Below are 18862 nucleotides of genomic sequence, written 5' to 3'. Positions count from 1 at the left end.
GCTTCTCTCTGCCCACAAACACACAAACCCAATCCACTCACTTTAGGGCACAGGGCATTTCTGTTTTAAAGCACAAGAAGTCCATAAATGTTTTTTAAACTTATTAATTACTTTGCACAAATATAGGGAAATAAAAGTTCACTTTTTAAGCTAGAACACATTTTCTCCACAGATGCCATACAGCATTAAATATTATTTCTGAGTCTTAAAACCACACATTTCTCTTTGTCTGAAAGAAGGGATCAATATTTCTGGCTATTTTCTAACATTTAAGCTTTTTCCTTCTTGTAGTATTAATCAGCAAATTATTTGCCTTTAAGATCAACACAGATCCATTTCTCATGGAAGGTATATCTGACATAATCCAAATGAAAATAATGTATCTTTTCATCCTAAATATTAAAACAGTATCCCTTACTTAACTGAGCACAATAATTCTGGTCCCTGAACTTTACACACGACGTGTCACCTAATCTGCTGTGTCCTAAACACTTATGTCACTGGGTCACACCTGAATCCAGGTCTCCATATGGCAGTGTCTTGGGCAGACACCAAGAGACAAGGAAAAGTCAGTTTCAATCACCATCAGTTTGATCTTACAGTAGTACTGCAATACCCTTAAAATCTCTTGCACAGCATTCTCCAGTTCAGAGCTAAACCTCATGAACAAACTCTGCAAAAACAGTCAGGTCTAACTGAAACAAATGAGAGCTGTGCACTCATCAGATTTGCTCTGGTGGGGCGGAAGCCATAAACTGATTATGAACTTAGGAACCACTTAGGACCTTAATTCTTTCCATGGTTAGTGCAAACAAACACAATGCAGAGGTTGTTCCTTTTTGCTGTGGTTATGTGTGTGTTTACAAGACCCATATTCATTTCAACTTCCATGTGCAGCTACTGCTCACAAAAGGTGCCTGGGAACAAAGTCCTTTCACTGATTAGCAGCCCTAGGGAATAAAGTCCTTTTTAAAGATCAACAGTGCATGCTCAGGGAGCACAAGGCTTACCCACACTGCCCTCCTGAGCCCTCAGTCCTGAGCCCATGGAAATTGAGCTGGAGAAACAAGCACTGCATTATCCAGTCCTGGCTGTTCTGCAAGCCCCACATTGTGGGGGCAATGTGATAGTGCTGTACAGCATGTGTTAGAAAGGGATGAATGCTGCTAATGACAGATGATCTGAACCTGCCAGGCAGACACAATGTGAGCTACACCAACACTCCCACGGCAGACTTGTAACAACACCTTCAGGATTAAAGCACAAACAACTTCCTTGGAGGAAACACCTCACTGCAGTAGAGCAGAATTTTGCAATGCTGTGGCCTCCCAGGCAAGCTTCACCTGTGTTTTCCTTCAGAAGCAACAAACACTTTGATACTTACAACAAAATCTCTGCCTCTACAGAGCACTTCTGCAGGAACTCCACTATGGGGACTAGAAGTATCTTTCGGATAGAGAACATCACTGTTAATTAAAAAGGAAGAGAAATTAGTTACTAGGTACTCCAGAAAAATAGCATTAGTGGAGATTAACATAACAAACATGCCCTCCCTGTTCTGCAGTTAAATTATACCTTTATCCAAAGCGTGGTTTTCATTAAAGGAATTAACATTGGTGTAATTACACCATTGCAATTACACTAGTGCAGAAAGGCTTAGACCAGCAAAGCACAGCCTTGTGGCAAGCAGGTGTGTGCAACACAGCTACAAGCTCTGCTTTGTTCTTGCAAAGCCTACCCTCCCTTGGATCCATGTAAACAAGACCAGAATGATCCTAAGAAGTGCTTAGGCTAACCTGGTATGCAGCCTTGAAGGCAGCATTTAGCCAAAATGCTGATGTACGGGCAAGAGAGTTTTTTATTTCCTTCCCAGCAATCAAGAGTTTAACAGAACAATATTACAAAATGCCATACTTGAATCAACAGCCCCAAGACCAACATTACTCTCTGTCTGTGTCCTTGTCTGCTTGCAGGGCCAGCTGATGACATGTCTTACCAGGCTCTCCAAAGCCCCACAGCAACTCAGGTTCAAGATCTTGATCCTACCCGGGCCAAAGAAGTGGGTCCCCACTCTGATGTGTGCTGCTCTGTGTCCAAACACCCCATCCACTACAGATCCACACATCCTCCCCAGAATACTAGCAAAGAATCAGTTATAACCTAAGAACAATGTGAATGCTAATATACTGTCTTTTAACTTGCTCCCAGCTTCCTCCTGTAACAGCTGGAGGGAGAGCAGGGCTGCTGTAAAAGATGGTCACATTGCTAATACAGGCCTGTACCACAATAGCTGAAACATCCTGCTGGCATACTTGGACTGCCAGCTGATGCCATTCATCTTAACACAGCTATTCCAGAGACTGTAAATATCTGCATGCAGGGCTCCACCCAGTTAAAAATAAAAAAAAAATTACTGCATTTTAATTTCAATTCCCAATAGGATGCTCTATCCTAATAAACAGGAAGATGATACAGACTCCAATTCATGTGGTACACTCAGCACCCCCATGCTTGATTTATTGAGGGTAGTTTTCAGCTGACAAGAGCAGCATCCACTGATGAACAGCAACAGAACTGCACAGAGATCCCTATGGGACTGAATTTTGCTAAGGGATACCACAGCTTACACTGGTTTAATTTTCCGTGTTTCTATTTGACACTAATCTCTGGAAGAACTCAGAACAGCTCTCTTACAAAAGAACATGAGTGCAGACATCAAAAACCTGTCACAACTCAGATGCAAACACAGATTACATCACTGCTCAGCCACAATCCCACTTGGGACCGGTACTAAGGCATTATCCTTTCACAGCAACCCTGTGGATACGGAACAGCTGACTGCACTGAGACGCAGACACCGTGAAACCAAAGGTTTCACCCAAGAGCTGGGAGTCGGGGGTTTTGGGCCACGAGGGCGGGGACACAAAGCCCGCGGTCCCGGAGGGGTCCCGGCGGGATGCAGGGGCGGTCCCGGAGGGATGCAGGGGCGGTCCCGGTGGGATGCAGGGGCGCTAACGCAGGGATGCCGGGGCGCTAACGCAGGGATGGCGGGGCGGTAACGCAGGGATGCCGGGGCGGGCAGTAACGGAGGGATGCCGGAGGGATGCAGGGGCGGTCCCGGCGGGATGCAGGGGCGGTCCCGGCGGGATGCAGGGGCGGTAACGGAGGGATGCCGGGGCAGTAACGCAGGGATGCCGGGGCGGGCAGTAACGGAGGGATGCCGGAGGGATGCAGGGGCGGTCCCGGCGGGATGCAGGGGCGGTAACGGAGGGATGCCGGGGCAGTAACGCAGGGATGCCGGGGCGGTAACGGAGGGATGCCGGGGCGGTCCCGGAGGGATGCCGGGGCGCTCCCGGAGGGATGGCGGAGGGATGCCGGGACAAAGGCGGGCCGTACCTCTTCACCACCCAGTTTCCCTGGACCAGCAGCGCCACCTGCTGCACGCAGCGCAGCACGGCCGTGGCGTCGGTGCCCGAGCCCAGCAGCCCCAGCAGGTTGGCGAACGGCATCACCTTCACTGCAAGGCAAACACAGAGTCACGAACACCACCCACACACCCGGGAACGGGGAGTCAGGGCGTGCACGGGCAAAGATTTATCTTGGGGAAAGAAATAAAGCCTTAGGTTTACCACCCTGTGCTGTAGGCATCATCTGTTCTGAAAGTATCTGCTAGTGTTACAGCAGAGTTGACTGGCTGAACTGGTCACAAATTAACATATTAATAAAACAATAATTAAAAAAAAAATCCAACCTGTATCTTTGGCAATATCTGTAAGCAGAGATACCTGACAAGGCAGGACACTCCTGAGGCAAAATCCTCAGGATTTGCTCTCATCAGAGAGTAATTCTAAAGAGAGAAAATAAAATTCCTAGGTGACACTCATGAAGTATGTATCATTAAACATTTCCCAGAAAATGCCAAAGTGTAGGCTGTACATGCTCAGACCCCCATATTCCTGGAGATACTTGCTGAATGTGTATCCAGAAAGCTATCATCAAATCAGAATTTTTTCTAAGAGCAAATTGATGGCAACTGTATCAACAGTCAGATCAGCTGTCACTGCACTGCTCTTTTTAGGGAAAGGCTTGGGATTTAGATTCTTCAGAGAATCAGAGAGCCAGACAGTCTGTCTGATGGCGTGACAGAACTGGTAATACAGGGGAAGGCACCTAATTTGAGGTAACTAGAAGTCACAAAGTGAAGTGTAAATGTATTACAAAAGCTACAAACCATTCTTCATCAGGATCTTGATCTGATCAGCAAGGGGTAAAGTTCTCAGCTGGGCCATAGAAAGCACGTTGCTTGGAGCCATTGGTTTCTCACTGCAGATAAACAGATTTGCAGCCCATGAAAAGGAGAATCCAGCCAATGTGGACTTTGAACATTAGGTACAAACACTTACTTCTCTTCCTCTACGCTTGGAGGCATCAGCATCATTAAATATTCACTAGAAGAAAAAGAAACACATTCTTTAAAATGCTTGTCTTGAGACTTGCTAGGTTTAAGTACAGTAATTTCTCACTTGGAGTAAACTTGCTTGTGTGAATCTACAAAACAAACATCAGCTTGAAAAGAGCTCTCCCTCCCACTGCCACCTGCTCAGAACTAGTAGTAAAAGCTACTGACATTCATCTGCCCAAAGTTAAGAGTATGAAGTAAATGTGAGTCAGAATCCCAGCTCTTTTGTACAGCACAGGTGTCCAAAGAGAGGATCTGCACAAGGAAATATATTAAACACAGGTGCTCTAACAGCCATCAGCAGGGTCACGTGAAACTCCACAGACAGTGAGAACCTCCAGCAAAAAGCAAAATTTCTGTCCCACCCATGCAATTACCAATGTCTGTGAGAAAGAATCAGATCCAAAAGACTCTTCAGAACAGCTATCACTGATTTACTGATTTACAAGAAAAACATGCCAACACCATCACCAGAGCCAGACTCTGCCAGTTCACTATTACTTGGGCCACGGGTGTCCCAGGTGACAGGGAAGCACTGACTGCATTATGGAAGGCTCCTGTAGAGCTGCAGTCACCAAGAAACAGACACAAACACCTTGCAAGTAGTTTCAGTTGTCCCCACAAATCACAAAGGGAAGTTTTATAACATTTACTAACAATGGAAGTTATTGGCTTCAGAGTATTAATTTGTATTATCAAGAAGAAGCTTTTAATTTTCCTTTACCGTACTCACAGTCCAAATAATGTAGGGCTGTGATAACGTACAAGAAACTACAACCCTGAGTAAAAACATGAGGTTTTAATCTCAAGGGTATAGGGAAACAAAGAAAGCAACTTCAGTAAGATGAAAGCTAGTTTGTTTCTGCATTTTTTTAAACAATTCAACTTTTGTCATGAACAGGATTTTCAAAGAGCACATTTTTAAAGACTATACCTGCTTATTACTCTGAAAACAATCCCAACTAATTAATGCTATTTCTGTAGAAAACCACCAAACCATTACCTGGGAGATTTAATTAATTCTGTGTTTTCAGCAAGGCCATGACCTTGACTAAACAAATACTGGCGCTCGTGTTCAGAACGGCTGTCCTGGAAGCAGGGAAAAAACAAGAGTCATTATCACATACTGAAAATAAACAAAATGCTGGAGAGCTGGATTTCTCATTCCAAACTATGACCAGCCTGTCATCATTCCACCACTCAAGTGCTCCACCTCGCTACCTGATGCTCTGCTTTCACTTCCTTGTATGATGCTCATGTGATGTGGGAACATTTCCCTTGCTGTGCCTTTGCAACCTCCTGACAGACATGCACAAGTCAGCCAAACAGGACTTCTCACACCTGATTGAATGGGTTTCCCAAGCCTTTCACAAAGTCCAGTTTATAATCCAAGACCCAAGTGATTCTTACACTCAGACCCATTTTTTATATTTGTCCAGCTCTCAGTTTTGAAGTGTGGAGACCCCAAAGCATTATCCAGCAGGAGATACAGAGGACTCAGGGTCTGCTCCAGCCTACAGAGCTCCTCTTCATTCTTTTGATGATTCCCTGATCCCCATGGGCCCAGATTTAAAAACAGTTCTGGACTTGGCTAAGCCTTCAGGCCCCATCAGCCTCCTCAGGAGCCAGCACACACCTACCTTCAAGCCATAATAATGCAGGTGAACCCAGTGTTCTTCTGCCTGTCTCTTCTGCAGGAACTCGTAGGACTGAACACGTCGCTGCCGAGCTTGCTCAGTCTCAGGGCGGGAGAATCGGACCTAGAAGATTTGGGCATCATTCAAAACAGCCCTAAAACCCTTGGAATAAACCCATCAGCATTACTGATTTGGTGTATCAGTATCAAGCTAGGGGCCCCAGCTCCAGTGAATCACCCCTTGCTCTCAGTGCCATCTTTATGCCTGTGCAACAAGGGCAAGTCCACCTGGCCTCCCCCACCCATGCCCAGGTCAGCAGGACTAGCTGAGGTTTGCTGTCCTTTCATTTCACTCTGAACTGTCAAGCTTTCTTGTGAACTGTTGCCTGAACCAGCATAAAAAGGAAAATGTGGACATACAGTAATTTGCTTAACATCATCTTCAGCTTCATCCTGGGATGAATCACCACCTGCCAGAAAACACAAAAATAAACACACCACTGCTGTGAAAGGGCCAAAGCCAGTCTGGGGACACACACATGGGTTCAATCCCAGCCTGCCAAACTGTGCCATGTATGACAGCACCACACTGCTCCTGTGATAGCACATCCTGCTGCCATGACCTTCCCACTGGCAGTGGGGACACAGTCCCCACCACCACCCTTTGTCACTACCCAGCACCTCCCATTCCTCTGCCAATCCCCCACACCATGCTCACAGAAGCATTTAGGTAAAAAAAACAAAATCAGTGAAACAATCTAAGAAATGGCATAATAATGACTGTGCTGTTAGAATAAACACCTTCAGAACAGAATGACTCTTACCAGTCACATTATAGAGAGAACTTGTATCTCACCTCCCCTAAGAAAACATAATTGTGGAGAATTTACCTTCATTAGCAGCTTCTCTTTCTCGGTGTTTTGCATCAGCCTTGTCCAAGTAGGTGAAACTTGGCCTCAGCTGAAGAATTCCATGTAGTGGAGTCAAGTGAAGTTCACCTGAAAAAGAGAATTAATGTTGATTAAAATTGATTTTTTCCACTGCACAAGGACACAACTTTTCATTATCTCCCTGTCTCTATAAAGCCACAGCTTCAATTGAGCATAAATATTTAACACAGCAAAATGTAAAAAAGGATTGAAGTGAAAAATTCATCCAGTGCTCAGGATTTCAAGGGAATATGAAAGACCAAGACTTGTTTCTGTTATTTTGTCTTTTGTGTTGAAACCAGATCTTGTAGAGAGCCACATTCTGGCACAGGCCTGACCCATAGTCCAGAAGACCCCTAGTAAAACAGTCATCACTGAAAACAATCTACATGTTGTCATTTCGAATGACCACCAGACCAAAACTCTGTGATGGCCTGGGCAGTCAAGAGAGGGACAAAAAGTGCAGAACAGGAAAACGAGACAGACAAATTTAGATTAAGAAAGCAATATAAGTAATAATGATAATTTCATGCTACAAGTGCATATTATTCCAGGCCACCATGAACTGTTAAGATTCTTGAGGCATCTACAAACCCAGGGTGTTCTTACATGATATTTACAATTTTTCTAGACCTACTCAAGGACTTCTGGGGACACTGATAAGGGAAAATTTTCCTTTCTTTAAAGAACCCATCAGTCAGTTAAAACCTAGGCCAAAAAAAAGATCAAATAGGTCTTATCTTAACACTGAAATGAGTATATTTCCCTGATGGGAAGGTTAAGCAAAAGAAACTTACCTTTTTTATAAACAGCAGCTGCATAGCGGGAAACATTACTGGCAGCTTGGGAAGAGCAGAAAGTTTGCTTGTCCATAAGCTTCCTGCAGACAGAGGAGGGCAGTGAGATGGCAATCCACAGGCAATGTGGCATGCAGGTGCCAAAAGTCTGAAAGCACCAATTCTCAAAATGGACTCTCAACAAATATCCATCACTTCTATCTGCAAATCTGAATCCATGATGCACCCCAAAAAATGCAGGTTACTCTTGAGAATACTTGCTACAGAACAGTGTCCAAAGCAGCCCCTGTAACTGTACAGCCAGTGGTGGACACACAGCTATCTGTGCTCACCCCAAAAAGGAAAGGAAGGCAAAGGGGACACCTACGAGGAATAGGTGCTTGTTTCATCTGTACAGGTGCCATCCACATTGAGAGCGATCTGCTCTCCCTTGCTGCGACAATAGTTAGGATTCAAAGTATCAATGGCCATTTCGAGTTCAACCTAAAGAATATCAGGGAAAGACAGCTCATTACCATGGCACAGCCCCAAACATATCAATTAAAACCCAACCCCACACTTTCTAACATTTCCACAGGTTTACAGCAAATTTAAGTACATAAGCAGCATCATTCAAATCTACAAATCTCACACAGAGCTGAACAGCAGGTAGATGGGTTTGGTACAGTGAGGTCATTTAAACAACAAGCTGGAGCTACATCGACTCCTATGTACACAAATGGGATCAGAAAAAGCAGAGTTCTTTAGGCAGCCCTGAAATACACATTCACTTTGCTGGGTTACTTCTATGACACTACCAGTGTAATTTACTTATCAGTACAGATCAGATGCACAAGCAACCTCATTCAAGCCTCCCCATCACCAAGGAACCATTCAGAATCCCTCGTACAGATTTCCTTCTAGTTTGGTACCAAGATCACAAAGTAACTCTGTCCTCTTCAGAGGCAAAGGCCTTGATTCTGCTAATTCGAGACTGCAGCACTCAGCACTGACTTCAGTTACTCCTGATTTTCACTTGTCAGAGCACTGCAACAAGCTCCAAATCTTTAGTTATAAGAACTATTCCCCCTCACTTCAACTCTAAATTTCAGACATATGTCCAAAAATAAGCACCCTTCTGCATAGTATTTCTATTTATATACTATGACAATACAGCATACATTCTTCTTCAGGGTGTGTCAAAGCCCTTACAAATTTGCGTATCACAGCTACCATCTTATTTTTTCTTTCCCTTTATGTTATTCATAAACTGAACTAGTTTCAAGTCCCTGGATGAGACAGCATATTTACAAAGATTTGCACAGGGCTTACAGTGCAAATGTTTGCTGAATTTAACAAAAGACTTCATGAACACAACATGCATTCTAACTCCAAAGTTCACCAAAGCACTTCCCTTAACCATTTCCCAGAACCAAATTCTAGTAACACAGACATCTACTGCTGTAGTTTTAAGATAAGATACTGTAGAATAATAGCCAGAGTTCTGGGATACATTTGCAAGCAAGTGCAATGATTGTGGCTTTGGATATAGTTTACCTGTACTGCCCCAGTGATTTCAAAAGGACTCCTGATGATTCACTGTCAAGCAAGAGAGAAATCAAGACTTGTACTGACACTGAAACAGAGGATGGCTCCAAGGCTCAATCCTTCTTCAACCCTTCTCTGAATACTGTAAAAACCTCTTCATTCAAGCTCTTTTCACACAAGCATCCACAGAGTTAATTACCATTTGTAACCACATTTCCCTGAGTTATTCTGTTTTCTGTTAAAATAGTGGCTCTCCCACCATGATTTATAAACTTTTATCCTAAACTCTATCTTACAGACACAGTAAAAGACTCTTCATACTTTTAAGCACAGAGATCTGGTCCTGCAAGTAGCTGCACGGTTAGAACAGCTCAACAGCACAATGTGCTTTTCTTAAGTACATTCTGCACACCTTCAAAAAACTTTTACAGACTGGACTCAAATGATGACCAACCTTTTGCTGCTTTGGTTTTATCTTCGCTGACAAATGTGTAACATCATCGTAGGTCATGGATGCTGGGCGAATGGGATACTGGAAAACAGATCATTTCATACACCCCTCTTCTCTTAAAGATCAAAGAATTCCACAGAAATTAACTCAATTTCCCCTGTCCCCTCACATGCAGATCCACCTGCCAGATCTCAGAGACAAGACACTCAGAAAAAACATTAATTGACTGATCTGTGAGTCATCAGGGGATTTGGGAACATGACCTAGAAAATCTGTTGTTTTCCTCCCAGCCCTCTGCTTTTGTCCCTTCACAGCCCCCTTCCTGCCCCTCAACACCACAATAACCTGTAACACATTAGTCCAGCAGAAAAAGAAACATTATCCACCAGCATTAACTCTGTGTAGAGCTATTAGAAGTAAAATATCTGTGGGTATACAAGTAAATATTAGTTTAGAAAGTACAGGCCACATGTTGATCAGGAGAGCAGACCCAGGTTTGGCCACATGGGTGTCTCTTCCGACCTCTGGGAATGCTGAGGTGTGGTATCCCAGTGTGATATCTCGGTGATCTCCCAGCCACAGCAGCATCCTGCTAAAGCTGCCAGGTCTCCAGCACACCCACAGACGCCCCCATCAACCACCCTCACTCCTGCCTCCAAACTGAGACCCAAACAGGTTCTCTATATCCAAGTCCTTGGCAGACTGAAGCATTAAGTTATGCTCTTTGCATTTATTTAAAATAAACTATCACTGCATAAAAGTTAACTGAAATACCTGAAACAGATAGAGCTTCTCCAGTAGACTTCTGGCCAGGAACACATCAATCTAAAAAGCAAAACAAACAACTTTCATCAGATGCCAACTGTAATAAAAGCATAACCCTTAGAGCTCAAATACTGACAACATTAGCTTTTCATTATGAACTCTAATATAAAATGGATTCGTGACTCTCCTGTCAAAAGTTTCCTCTCTGCTGACTTTGACATGAAATTCTACATTTGGCCTTTTTAAAAACCAAACCTAAAAATTCCACTACAAAGAGGCAGCAGACAGTGACTTTAACTGTGTTTTTCCTCTCTAAGGAAACTTGGCAAACAAATGTGAAAGAGGAATTTTTGTCCTCCAAGGATCTGAAGCAAATCTGTTATCCCAATTATAGAAAGAGGAGGAAGTTCTCAGTTTGGCAGCACAACTGAAAGGTAAGTTTGTTACTGGTATTTTGGCATAAAATCTTTTTAAATTAGACAAGAGACACCCACATCCTCAAGCTGGTTCAATACTTGCATTTGGCCATCAGAACTGAATAGGCAAAGATGTTTCATGAATAAGACATATGAAAGCTGTCAAGCTGGTTCAATACTTGCATTTGGCCATCAGAACTGAATAGGCACAATGTTTCATGAATAAGACATATAGAAGCTACCATTTCAGATACACTCCTGACAACTGCCACTCCTTTTCTCACGGCTTTTCACCTTCTATGGATTTGCCCTTCCTTGTGCATCTGGTGAGTAAACTCACATACCAAGTGACAAACCTCTGTGACTATTTCTTGGGACACAGCAGTCCTTTAAAGAAGTCCAGACCCAGAACACAACTCCTTACTCCAGCAGGAGGCATGAACACTGCAGATTCATGTTTAATAGATCATCAAAGTCATTCCAATTCTTTCAGCCCCCAGAGACATGCAATGAAGTTCACTGGAAGCACATAATGGTAGAAGCAAATTCCCCACCTTCTCTTCTGCCATGGACAGCTTACAAAGAGTGAAAACCCTGAGCTGCATCTGCCAACATGGACAAGACTATTCTGACAAAACAGATACCATGAGCCATATACTTGGTCTGCACAACATAATTCTTTGTACAACCCCAGCCATTGGTTGTAAGACAACCACTGATGTTGATGACACATTGTTCCAGCAATGTAGGAATACTGGGAATTGTAGTAATAAAAATAATAAAAAATTCTCATGTACAATCACTGTTGCCACAATGCACTTTTACCTCTTGTATAATTGGATCATCTTCTTCATTTGCCATGCTAGGATAAAACAAAGCTTTTTCTTGGTTTATTCCTTGGCACAACCTGAAAGAAAACAGGAATGTCATATGAATAATTTCATCTGTGTCACATACCACATGCAGCCTAGAGTATTGTTCAAGTTAACTTGGTTCCTTTCAGTGATAATCTGTTTAGTCTGTATTTTGAAGGAATGTATGTGTTTTCATGAACAGGTCCCTGATACTCAACAATCTTGACCAAAGGCCACAAAATTCTAGAGACAAGCAAATGTCTCAAAAATAGGTAAACTGCTGTAAGTTCTGTGAAAGCTGCAGCTACTAAGAAAGCCCTGAACTAGAGCCCTAAGGAGGGAAAGACAGCCTTGTGCACTTGCATAAAGTGTATCTTTCTTACACTGTGTAACAGTAACACACAGGTAGCAGCTGTTTTCCAGCCACAACTGGCTCTGCAGGGTCCCTGCTCGGATATTCCAGTCTGGGAATACCCTGACTTTGATTTCATCTCCCTGACAAGCTGCAGCCCCATCTCCTGATCTGCCACTCTTCAGGCTGTACTGTAAATGAGAGCTCCAGGACACACTGCTCAGCCTTTCCCGGAGTCCTCCAAAACCAGCAGAACAGATTTTTCTTCGTAACTACACCAACTCCAATGAAAATAAGACTCTGGTATTAACTGAGGACTGGATACTCTGGAACAAAAGTTCATTATGTTCAATCCAGTGCTGGAGTCAGTGTCGTGCCTGGTTCAGACCTCTGAATAAAAAATGATCTCTCAGCTAAATCAACAATAGTTTTTCCCTGCCGAAATCAAACAAAAGGATTTACAAATTATTCGGGATGCCACTGCAACAATGTTATGTAAATCAGCAGTACTGGTCAAGACAGGCATAAAAAAAAAATGACCTCTCACAAACTGACCAAGGAATAAGTTTTAGCAACAAAGATGATCAGGCAAGGAAACAAGATCTGTGTTCAGGAACTCTCCCTCATTGCCCTCACTCCTTAAGGACAGCTTACTTCTTTGCTGGACCTCCTATGGAGGAAGAGAAAGAGAAACAAGCAGCATCCAGGATCAGCTGGGAACCGAGCAGCTGGGAAAGAAGGAACCCAGCATCCATGTTACACCCAGAACAATGGCATTTTTTTCAAATACTCAAGCCACCACACTATTTAGGCAGCTCATTATATTTCAGCTGACATACAGGCTTCTCAAATATCACACTAATGTACACACAGGTATCTAAGAAACCTTTCAGACAGGCTAGAAATTCTGCATACAAGTGTTAAGAATATCCATTCAGGCTTACAGTGTTTCTGCCATTCCACCTAGAAATATAATTCCATATTTTTCAGTTACACTCTCTCTGCTACCAAAAAAATGCCCCTCCCCGTCCTGAGCTGGCATTCTCCATTTCTTTATGCATCAGCATATCCCAGGGTCTTTGTACCATACATTTGTATTTGAAAATTTATGCCTCAGTATTTCAGATTCCTATCAGAAGTAATTTTGTAGAAATGCAGAACACCTTCACAGCAAAAAGCCAGTACCTTACCCACAGGCTGGGCTGTGAGCAAAACCCTGAATATATGATATCTGACTGATATCAGTGTTTTCTGTGATCAGGCACTCAGTTCCTCCAGAAATACACACTAATGTTTTAAAGAAATGAGGTTTGTCAGTTCCATTTTGCTTTCCCTGCTCACGTCCCCGGGTGGCCCAACACCTGACAGCTCTGCAGACACGGAACAACTGCAGTCTGCACTCAGCACATGATGATGGTGGGAGGATGCCCAAGGTGTGTGAGGACATGGTAACACCCAAAGGGTGGGACACCTGGGTCCAAACCCTCCTTCCTCACCCCCCTGAGAGAACCGGGAACCACCCTTCCCTTCCTGACAGCCTGCATGCCAAAGTATCTGCCAGGTTTGTTCTCTCTCTTCAGAGAAAGTTATTGCACTTTTAAAAAGAGAAATAAAGATTCCCTGGGCTAAGGAGGGACAGAGAAACTCAGCCTGAAGGACCTGCTCTCTGGCCCCTCACTGAACACTGCCTATGCAATTACGCACAAAATCTCTCTGTGAATCCACCTGTCACTACACAGGGGAAATGCTGTCTTACATTTTTCTCTTAGTCCTGTAAAGACAAAGCATGAGTACAGAGCCTTTTACTGGAAAGTGAGACTGACACATCTATAAATAGGAAGCAGTGTGTCCCAGCACAACTCATGCAACCAGAAGAAATCCTCTGAATCAGAATGAAGGCATGCAGACACAATCCTCTGTCTGATACATACACATCCATAGAGTAGTGTTAATTTCCACACTTCTCACATACATATATTTATGATACCACAAGAGTAACAGAATGGAATCAAACATTAAGAGACAGCAAATATGGTCAGCAGGTTCAAACTTCTCTTGGTAAAACCTTTTTGTTTTAAGGACTTTCCTTTAAGGTGAAAATCAAAGTATAATGTGAGTTATCAGTGTGAGTTATTAGCTCGCAGGAGGCAAGAGATGTAATTTCTCCTGCAAAGTGACCAATGCAAGGGCCAATCCATGAAACTGCTCATTAGGTGCCCGTAACACCTAGATGTAGAACCAATGAAGAAAAATGTTGTGGTTAAAGAACTGTAAAAATCAGTGATGAAGCAACTGAATCCTGCATCTCACTCTGAGCTGAGAAGGGCATTTGAAAGTACATATTTAATTTCATTTTACTACTAAAGACTTAAATACAACTGTAAGAAGGCAAATTGCAAACCTGCACATCATTTGACACACAGACTTTTAGTCAGGCCTGAGAAATGCTCCAGTATTTCATTTTTACCTAAATTTGTCAGCAATAATGGACCCCCGAAGTGCTACCACTGAAACCTGAAATATTCTTCATATAATCATGCAGTGCCAAAGAAAGGCCAAGAATTCCTGCTGGATCAGAGCCTGAAAGTATAAATGCTGAAAGAGCACCGTGGGAAAAGTGCCATCTCCTGAATCACTACCACAATTACCTCTGGCACCCGGGCTCCTCTAGAAGGGGCTCCAAGCAGCCCTCTAGCTCAGGGTGGCCCACGGCACACAGAAAAATGGAATCTGCCAAAAGAAGCTAAAGCACCTTCCATACATTTATGGCAATTATCATTCTGACCCAATTACTTGCTTCATTTTCTCCTCGCTTGCAAGCTTTGCACAGTCATCTCCTGGCAGTGAACCCAAGAGGGCTCCTCCGCACCAGGACCTCTCTCTGGAGGTGATGTCACCGAAGCACACCTTTGGGGTTTAACAGATTATGCATCAAGCACGAGCCTTCCTTCACCCCCTCAGCCCGTGCGCAGCACAGGACACGCCAGGCCCGCGCTGCCAGGGCAGGGGTCACTCCGGCCGCTGTGTGACTCTCCCGGGGCAGGTCGCGGTGCCCGTCCCGTGCTCCCCGCGGGCAGCGCTCCCCGCCGGACGCGGCTCCGCGCTCCTGGCGCCCGCCCTCCCCTGACACGGCAGCCAGGCAGCGCAGGGGTGCGGGGAAAGGCCCGCGGAGAGGCCACAGCGAGCGGCCCGAGCCGCCCGGACCGCGGGGATGAAGCGAATCCCACCGGGCGGGACGGCTGGGCTGGGCTGGGCTGCGGCCCCGCAGAGCCGGTGCCACGCAGGGGCAGCCGCTGCGCTTCGGGGCGGGTGCGCCGAGTCCTTCCCGGGCGGAAGGCTGCGGGCCCCGGGAGCACCGGCGGGGCCGCCGCTCACAGCCCCCGGAGGACCGGCCGGCACCTCCCGGTGCTGCTGCGGGAGCCGAGGGGCCGCGGCTGCGGCCGGAGCCGGCCCGGCCTCCAAGCGCCCCGGCCCGTGCCGGGTCCTGTCAGGGCAATGCGGCCCCGCGCCCCCGCTGCCCCCGCGCTGCCGAGTCCCCGCAGTCTCGGCTCCGCCGTCCTCCCGGGACGGGCAGAGCCCACCCAGCCCAGGCCGCGATCCTCCTCCGCCACCGCCCGCAGGGTCCCTTGCGCCTGGGCGGCCCCGGGAGGCGCAAAAGCAGTGCGGCCCGGCGTACCTGTGTGCGGGCCGGGCGGGCGGCGGCGGCGCCGCTCCCCCGCTCCCCGTGTCGGTGGGGCAGCGGTCAGGCAGCCGCCATGTTGGTGGCCCCCGGGCCGGCACGTGGGGACGCGGCGCCTCCTCCTACCCACAATGCTCTCCCGGCCGCCGCCGCCGCTAGGGGGCAATGGCGCCGGCTCGCGGCGCAAAAAAACGCTGTTGGCAGCGGTGGGATTCGAACCCACGCCCCCGAAGAGACTGGAGCCTTAATCCAGCGCCTTAGACCGCTCGGCCACGCTACCACGTTGTTTTCCGTCTCTTTTGGCAACACTTTTACTCTAGATCAGATTTTCCCGTCTTTCTCAAGCCTCTCCATCCCCAGCAACCGCTCTGCCCACACACCCCTTCTACCCGAAAAATGAAATCCGGGAGTCCTTTTCCGCCTGTTCCCAAGCGGCGGCACTGGGAGCTGCGCCATGCACCCAGGGACGACGCGCGGGAGCAGCTTTGCCCGAGCCCACCGCGCCGCGCCCGCTGCCACGTGGATGCCACGGAGCAGCACGGCCGCCTGCGCGGTGCGTGCGGCACCGCCCGGGCACCCCCTCTGAAAGCCTAAAAAAAGTTATAAATTCTGATTTTCCGTTGCAAAGCCGCAGTTCAATGAATTTGCAAAGTCAAAAGTCAGCAGTTTATGGCTGGGGGGCTGTTCTTCTGCGTGTAGCACAGGGACCAGCAGGGCAGTACTCAGTACACTTGTGCAAACAGGTGGTAGCACACCTCAGCTCCATGAACGTGCCTCTGGGAGTCTCTGGCTGCATTTTGCCTGAAAATCTGGTGAGTTTTCTTAAAGAATTAATGTTATTTGCATCACTTAATTACAACTGAAAGATTGTATTTTGAGAAAAATTCCAGCTTCTCTATGGTAAGCCAGAAAGACTTAATGCAGCCTGATTTAATTCTGTCGTTGTGGCAGTTCATGTAAATAGGATAGAGAAAATAAACCTGGAGCCCTGCTGACAGCATCACTCAACTCTTTCCCCTGGCACCTCCCACAGCCTGTCCCTGCAGCACCCGGTAGTGCCAGCTCTCTTTCCAGGGAGATGCTGAAATGGAAGCAAGGAATGGTTTGGTTGGGGTGGGAAGTGTCTAAAAAAGGTCTGATAGTCTAACCTCCTGCAGTGAGCAGGGACATCTTCAACCAGATCAGGGAGCTAAGAGCCCTTTCCAACCTGGCCTTGAATGTTTATAGGGACAAGACATCCACCACCTCTCAGGGCAACCTGTGCCAGCGTTTCAGCACTCTTACTGTGAGAGGCTGCAGCCCTGCACAGTCTTGCTAAAAATTTCATTCACTGCCTACAAGTACTGAGGAATAACAGCACACACACGTAAACATGAATAAATTCCTCTAGTGCTGCTACGGTTTCACACCCTCAGTTCAGTGCCTTTTCAGGATGTGGGGTCTTTTAAGAATAGAGGGAGCTGACTGCAGAGCAGCAGGAGAGGTTCAGGGAGGAGAGAAGGTAGGGAGACCTGAACTGGCTTCACACAGCAAATCACCTGGAACCTGCTCAGGGAGAGAAGTTTAGGCAAAGAGTCAGTTTTAACAGTCCCCAAGCCTGTGTGTGTGTGTTTGTGTGTGTGCAGGAGGCTGCAAGGAACGCTCATTACAAACTGTTCCTTACCGAGTGGGCTGCTCAGTCCCACAGATCCTTTTGCCCAGGCAGTGCAAGGTACCCACACCCTCCTGAAAAGTGCTTTTCTGCCCTGTCACAGCTGAGCTCAGCCTCTGTCCCTGAAATGTTTCTGTGCCTGGCCACAGAGACATTTCTCCTGAGCACCAAAGGAAGCCTGTGTACCTGAGACTACTCACATCAGCCATGTGTGACACAGAGGGGCCAAGAGAACAGGCTGTCCCTTGGGGGTGGCAGTTGGGTCACCAGTTTTTTCATTTCACCTGTGCAACATCAGTTGCAATGGTAGGACCTTTTCCAAATTAAAAAATAATTGACTCAAACATAACAGAAGCTACCAGGTTCATTACCTTGTTTTCCTGGCACAGCATAGCCAGAGAATATGGAGTATGTAACACTCCCAGACTAAGGGCCAGGCCCAATGGCTACAAAGCCCTGAGCTGTCCCCACACAGGAGTCAGTCCATCAGCAGGAGCAACTGAGAGAAATCCCTGAACTTAAACCTGAAAATACCCTGACTCACCCCTGGCAGCACTGTCCTGCATCCATCCTGAGAGGTTCAAATGAAATTCTGCCTGTCCACATTCAGATGAGAAGTCCTGACTTGACCCATGGTAACTACACCTGGCTCTGTCAGCACTCATTCTACTCTGAGTGAAATTATATCTGTGGGGAAGAGAATGAGATTCAAATCAGTCCCACAGACCAGTAATTAAGAAACAGGCAATATACTTATTTACACTTTAAAAGCTGTAAGAGTTTGCTGTCTCCATGGTTTCTGAAGAATGCTATTCTTACTTTGTTACACTTGCAAACACTCCATCTCTGTGACAGCAGCTATAGCTAAAAACTCCAAAGGCTATAAAGCTCCAGCAGTGCCAAATTTCACCATTTTTCATCAGAGGCCCACATAGTGCTTTTTTTATTAGGAAATTCTGCTATTTCACAGTGCCTTTGCTAGAGGATAATTTCACATTGTTTAAACTACACAGGTATAAGAGGTTCCACCTGTCTAAATGAAGCAATAAAAAGGCAACACTAAGAGCTCCCTTTTTAACAGTTTGGAAGAGCCTGTATCAAACAGATTATTCTGGCACATAAAGGGAAATAAATCATAGCAAAATGACAGTGTATCATTGGATGTTGTATCCCACCTCAAATCGCAGAGCCCAGGAATTTCCAGCCCATTCTCAGGACTAAACAAAAACTAAAGGCATAGGGAGGCCTCTGTAGCACCCTGCAAATGAGCCTTCCTGTCCTTATATTTTATCCTCCATTACACACACTATGTGTGTAATCAAATGCAAATCAGAGAGCACATCAAC

General features: G+C 45.9%; 1 protein-coding gene and 1 non-coding gene across 2 annotated transcripts in view; both read right to left on the bottom strand.

Moving 5' to 3' along the window:
• The window catches only part of POLR3E (RNA polymerase III subunit E), a 29498-nt gene extending 13525 nt beyond the window's left edge, over positions 1-15973 (bottom strand). Inside the window, exons 1-14 of the mRNA XM_041401673.1 lie at positions 15863-15973; positions 11806-11887; positions 10574-10624; positions 9803-9880; positions 8189-8304; positions 7822-7904; positions 6986-7093; positions 6516-6565; positions 6100-6219; positions 5463-5548; positions 4404-4448; positions 4232-4323; positions 3397-3517; positions 1385-1466 (exon numbers count right to left, since the gene is read on the bottom strand). Coding sequence (XP_041257607.1) covers positions 1385-1466; positions 3397-3517; positions 4232-4323; positions 4404-4448; positions 5463-5548; positions 6100-6219; positions 6516-6565; positions 6986-7093; positions 7822-7904; positions 8189-8304; positions 9803-9880; positions 10574-10624; positions 11806-11841 — 1068 coding nt within the window. The 5' untranslated portion in view covers positions 11842-11887; positions 15863-15973. The remainder of the gene's footprint in view (positions 1-1384; positions 1467-3396; positions 3518-4231; positions 4324-4403; positions 4449-5462; positions 5549-6099; positions 6220-6515; positions 6566-6985; positions 7094-7821; positions 7905-8188; positions 8305-9802; positions 9881-10573; positions 10625-11805; positions 11888-15862) is intronic.
• A 90-nt stretch (positions 15974-16063) lies between these two features.
• Positions 16064-16145, bottom strand: TRNAL-AAG. Its single transcript has one exon. It is a non-coding gene; the product is annotated as a tRNA-Leu (tRNA).
• Between the last annotated feature and the right edge of the window lie 2717 nt (positions 16146-18862).

This window comes from Onychostruthus taczanowskii, unplaced genomic scaffold (genome assembly GCF_017590055.1).
Source record: "Onychostruthus taczanowskii isolate IOZ18803 unplaced genomic scaffold, ASM1759005v1 scaffold19, whole genome shotgun sequence".
In the NCBI taxonomy this organism is placed as follows: Eukaryota; Metazoa; Chordata; class Aves; order Passeriformes; family Passeridae; genus Onychostruthus; species Onychostruthus taczanowskii.
The sequence above is the reverse complement of the archived record's forward strand: the minus strand, read 5'-3'. Positions and strand labels throughout refer to the sequence as shown.